Genomic DNA, 5,999 nt, shown 5'->3' with positions numbered 1-5,999 from the left:
ATGGACAAGGAAGCCTGTCGCCCCTTCGTGACCATACATCTCTGTGACTGTGGGGTGACGTCTGGCTGGGGATAAAGCCAGAATGAAGAAACAGAACCAAGCTCTTAACCAAAACATGTCTGATGTGAGATCGTCCTTTGGTTTTCAGTTACAAGAGCCAATAAATCCACATTATAGTTTAAATCCCATTGACTCAGGTTTTCTGCAACTGAAAGCTCTTCATTGATAAATAGACACCAACACTGTGTACTTTGGTGTTTGAAATGACTTTAAATGAGGGATTTACTTTCTACATGCTATAGTTTTAATAAGGGCTTACTTGTGGACATCTTCCTGGGATAAAAGATATAGAATTATAACCAGACCCAAGCAGTAATCAGATCATTTTTATGCAGCTTATCTAGATTTTGTCATTTGAAATTCACGATAGGTTCATAAGACTAAAGGAGTTCACACTGAGTCAGTCATATTACTATTCACCAACTTGTGTAACTGTGTGAAATACAAGTTATGTCAAACTCAAGGAAAACAAACTTTTTTTTCCCTAGCATTATGGGAGTTTTATTTGGAAGTGAACTTTTAACTATCAGTACAAATGCCAAGATGCTACACAAAACATCCACAGGAAATTTTTTCATCTTTTTTTGAATTGTTCACCAATATTTCCTACATAATCCAACATACAACAGAGAAATGGTACATCTTTTTCTTTCAATTTGCATACAATGGAAAAACAAGAATATATATATATATTTTACAAAGTTTAGCTAATAGACACTACCAAGCTGACAGTTTAAGTCTATAGGTGAGAAATTATCTAATAAAAAATAATCATAATTTATTTAGCATCAGTCTCTTCCATAACCAAGTATTATTCTGATTAATAAAACTTGCCACCATTAGGCTTCTGGTATATTCTTATACCAACTACTCCATCTGTTGTATTGCTCCCCACCTTTGTTCTTCACAATTACAAACAGAAGGTCGTTGCAAAGTAGGGGTAAGCATTTGCAAAAACAGACAAAAATCACCAGCTTATTATAAGCATGAATGTATGGTGGATTTTCCTCCCAAGCAATGGACTTTCAAATCGCTTAAGAAATCACCAATGTGATTTCTTGAATATCTTGAATGTGTCAAGATATTTTGCCTTGAATGTGTCAAGATATTTTGCCTAAGCCCAAGAAGAGATGCATTTATTTATATCCAACAGAGGACTGAAAATTAAACTTAGTGTTTAGTTTGGGGGCAGTTTGGGGGGAATTCAGCCATTTTAAAAATGACCGTCTCACAGATGAATGGATAAAGAAGATGTGGTAATATATACAATGGAATACTACTCAGCCATAAAAAGAAACGAAATTATTTGTAGTGAGGTGGATGGACCTAGAGTCTGTCATACAGAGTGAAGTAAGTCAGAAAGAAGAAAACAAATACCGTATGCTAACACACATATACGGCATCTAAAAATAATGGTTCTGAAGAACCTAGGGGCAGGACAGGAATAAAGACGCAGACATAGAAAATGGGCTTGAAGACAAGGGGAGGGGGAAGGGTAAGCTGGGACGAGGTGAGAGAGTGGCATGGACATATATACACTACCAAATGTAAAATAGATAGCTAGTGGGAAGCAGCCACATAGCACAGGGAGATCAGCTTGGTGCTTTGTGACCACCTAGAGGGGTGGGATAGGGAGGGTGGGAGGGAGGGAGACGCAAGAGGGAGGGGATATGGGGATATATGTATATGTATAGCTGACACACTTTGTTATAAAGCAGAAACTAACACACCATTATAAAGCAATTATACTCCAATAAAGATGTTAAAAAAAAAGTCTTAAAAAAATGACCACCAAAAACAGGTTCACTAAATTTATTTTGAAAATCATAAAACGTTTCTTACAAAAGAGCATTACGTTCTGCACACTGCTCTGAATAGATGCCAGGGACATATGGACTATTGTTACTTTTCCTCCCTGTCCCACTCCCCCAAATGTTACAGTGGCCACAAAGCAAAGTGTTCACAATAATTACATGGGGGGATTTTTTTTAAACCACCAACAATGAACAGAAATTAAAATTCACTCACTCTGCTGCTGTTTCAAAATTTCATTGTTCATTTTGCACACCCTCCCCCAACCCCCAACCCTATTTGTAAGGAACTCAAACAGTTCACCTGGTGAACTGCAAAGATTTCCCTACACCTCAAACACAGAACACCTATGAAACAGAGGAATGTTGGCTTTTTAAACAGAAGCAGATTAAAAAAAAAAAAAAAGATGCAGAACTCCTTCAGTTCTTCACTAGTCTTAGAGAAACTTTCCAGAATACTGCTTCACACTATAAAAAAGAAAAAACTATCTTGCATTAGAATCCTTCAACATCTGCATACTTCTTCACACTGTTCTGCAGCAAATACTGTGCATTCTGTATCTGGTCCTGTGTTCCTGTAATGGTAATGATCCGATCTTCGGACCCTTCTAAAGGCTCATCAGTTTCGATCGAAGCTCCTGACTCATGACGGGTTTGTTTAATCCGCTGACCACATTTGCCAATAATTGATCCAGCCAAATATTTAGGAATAGTTACTTGTGTAGTAATAATAGGTCCACCAAGATCACCATATGAGCCACGACCCCCTGCATAGGGATAATCATGTCCAGAGCCACCCTGTGGTTCATGAGCCATCTGTCACTCTGATGGGCTCCATGTATCTACTGCAGAGTCCCAGGTTTCATCAGCACTGAAACCAACCATGCCATCATAATGGTCTCCAGGTCTCCCTCTTCTGTCATAGGTCATTAGCTCTCCTCCTCTAAGGGGTGGTGGTGGAGGAAGAAGAAGATTCCGAGCTCTGCCACCACCCCAGCCCCCTCGTCCAGGAGGAGGTCCTCTACGAGGGCTCATATTATCATAATCCCTTCTGGATGGAGGCATGGGACGCCCACCCCGACCTGGAGGCATTCTGTCAAAACTACCTCTTGCCCGCATGGGAAATCCCAAGGGACGTCCACGGCAGTCATCAAACATTGTAAAACCACCATAATCATAGGTTTTATCGTAAAAATTGGGATCATACGGCTGAGCACGTCCTTTGATGGGAGACTCTGATATAAGCTCAAGGATGACCTTTATGCACTCTACAACCTTAAAAGGTTTTCCTCCGGTAAGAACTACTCTGTCAGTGGATTGAGGACAACATTCCTGGAAAAGCTTGATTGTTGTCTGAGTGGTCTCTCGAAGTTCTTTGATTTTAGCACCTCTGATGCCAATAATTCCTCCAGCCAGACTCTGATGAATCAACAGTCTCAACTCGGCAGTCAAAGTTGCGTCCTTTATAGTGTTGGTAATTTAAGCATTCCACAGCATCAGATTCGAGCAGGAGCTGGCTGATTGCAGTGGGTGATGGCAACTGCAGGCCCTCTTCCAAGGTAGGGATGATTTTCTTCAGAATTTCTCTAACTGTTTCAGTATCAGCACTGATACTCAGTATGTGCTCGGGGCCACTGCTGTCTGGGACTGAAACACGGGCATTGCAGTCTGTATGGAGAGCCTTAATATTCTTGCCTCCTCTTCCAACCACTGCCCCAGCATTCCTGCTCTGAAACAGAATGCGTAATTCAACCACCTCATCAGTGTTTCTAGATCTTTTAAAAGCTTGTTCCTCTTCCATATCTTCAGCAGGGTGTTTACCAAGTTCGCCACTGGTTTCGGTGTTGGGAAAGGCTTCCTCTGGCCGTTCAGTTTCCATTTTCTTGTATTAAAGGGACACACCAATCAGTTATTAAATATATCCTTGCAGGGCAGAACTGAAGTGTTCTGGGCGGGACCAACTGACACCCTAGTGCTGCAGTAGCTTGTAGGCCGCAAATAAGCGGGAAGTGGGCAAGACGTTGCGGTTGATGCAGCAGAGAAACAGAGGATAATGACACCTGCCGAGGAAAACAAGCTTTATTTTCTGAGAATTTGGAGCAAATGTTATCCGTCATAGGTACCTTTTAGTCTAAGAACAGGAAATGATGTTGAGAAATAAAACATGACCGAAAGGATTTTTTCTCATTTTGTTCAAAACCGTTTCCTCTATGAACTTTTCCTCTAGGAATTCAAAGAATTACATAGATGGAGGATTACTCAGTCTCTCCACTGACCTCACTTATTGACAGTTGGGAATTTTGGCTTCCCCATGTCAGTACCCTGACACAGGCCTTTCTACTTATTCACCTGCAGGGAGTTGACTCAGAGGAAACCTCAGAGTTTCAAAATGCCTTACAAGCAAATGGCAACACATGCACCAGCCAAACAGAAACTGGATTGTCATCTTTCCATAAGCATTTCTATGTTTCTATGATAAGTAAATAAATAAATATCACATTTATTAAAATACTTGGAAAGGAGGAAGATTGCCAAGCATTTAACAAAATTATTGTTGACCTATTACATGTCTAAAGAAAAGAATACTGAAAAATTGAGGAAATCTGGAGAGAAAATACTGTGTAAATTAGAGATGTGAACCTGGAAAGCTAGATTAGGATACATCGAGTTTACCTGCAATGTTCTAGCCAAGTTAAGTTGAAATTACTAATAGGTGAAGTAAAGGAGGTGTCACACCCTCCACTGGGACACCACCGTGTTTGAACAAGCAGTGTGTGCTGCTCGTTGTGTGAGGGAGAAATCACACCTTGGGGAGGGTGTATCTCATGAAAATGGCATTCATGCAGAAGAACTTCTTTTTAAACTTGGACTTGCATTAGGTGATTTGGGGGGAGGGTTAGGAGACAGGGCTTCGCTCTGGACTGAATATTGTCAGAAAGTGGGGCAATTCTATGGTTGGGTCTCTTATTAAATCTTACCTAGACAAAGGGATATCAAGACCGAGGCTAAAACTGTAACGAGTAAAGAAGCAGCTGGCGTGCTGATCAGCCTGCACAGCCAGATGTTTGATCATTTTTGTGGCTTAGCCCACATTCATGATTTACTCTGTGTTCAGCTGTGGTTAGGAAGTGGCCTTGTTTGTGTCTTGATCCATCAGGGTCACAGAGCAGCTTGTCTGATGTCAGTGTTCTGTGAAATTGTTTATTTCAAAAAAAGAACGTGAAGATCTTGCTGGGAGTACCAGCCCAGGCCCTGGAGGTTGGGGACAGCTTTTCTCTTTCTCAAAACCGTACGAGATTTTCAGCATCAAATTATATAAAACAATTCTTCCTAATCAACAAAGAAACAGGTCCAAAAAGACTGAGAAAGAGATTTGTAAAGTTATAGTGTGAGTGAGGAGAAAATTGTTTTATCAAGTTGACAGCCACTTTCATTAGACAAGCTGATAAAATTTCTCATCTTCATCATTCAAATTCAGATAAATTTTTTAAACTTTGTCAATGCGAAGTTTCAAAATTAGCTAAATAAATTTTCTTTATGTCAAGAAGAACTGGGCAGAATTTTTAAGAGTCCACAAATACTGATCTGGAAATATTTACAAAGCACGGGCTATACAGAAACATATTTTGATGTATGTCACAACAAACCTGCCCGACCCTTTTGAAAAGTGATTAGGCCATAGACGTCAGGAGGTATAAAAATATATATGTGTTTTGAGTTAGTAACACTGATCATGAGGCTTTATTCTTTGTAAATATTCTTTAAAAATAGAAAAATTACATGCTTAAGATGTTACCATCAAATTACTAGTGGTAATTACAGTTGTTTTTCTTTTTTAAAAAAGGTGCTGTCAAAGGCAGTACTCTTTTTTTTTTTAATTAATTTATTTATTTTTGGCTGCGTTGGGTCTTTGTTGCTGCACACGGGCTTGCTCTAGCTGCTGCGAGCGGGGGCTACTCTTCGTTGCAGTGCGCGGGCTTCTCATTGTGGTGGCTTCTCTTTTTGCAGAGCACGGGCTCTGGGCATGCGGGCTTCAGTAGCTGCAGCACGCAGGCTCAGTCGTTGTGCCTCTAGGGCTGTAGAAGCGCACGGGCTTAGTTACTCCGTGGCACGTGGGATCTCCCAGAC

General features: G+C 40.5%; 1 protein-coding gene across 1 annotated transcript; it reads right to left on the bottom strand.

Annotated features, from left to right (window-relative positions):
* Window positions 1-1,830: 1,830 nt before the first annotated feature.
* On the bottom strand, window positions 1,831-3,750 carry LOC309960655 (heterogeneous nuclear ribonucleoprotein K-like; the record flags this gene model as incomplete). Its single annotated transcript, XM_082837557.1, is given in 3 exon segments — window positions 1,831-2,690; window positions 2,694-3,314; window positions 3,316-3,750. Coding segments are annotated over 3 exon segments (1,380 nt in total). The 3' UTR covers window positions 1,831-2,366.
* Between the last annotated feature and the right edge of the window lie 2,249 nt (window positions 3,751-5,999).

This window comes from Leucopleurus acutus, assembly GCF_964270905.1.
Source record: "Leucopleurus acutus genome assembly, chromosome: 4".
Taxonomy (NCBI): domain Eukaryota; kingdom Metazoa; phylum Chordata; class Mammalia; order Artiodactyla; family Delphinidae; genus Leucopleurus; species Leucopleurus acutus.
Note: the sequence above shows the minus strand (reverse complement) of the source record. Positions and strands in the feature narration are given on the sequence as shown.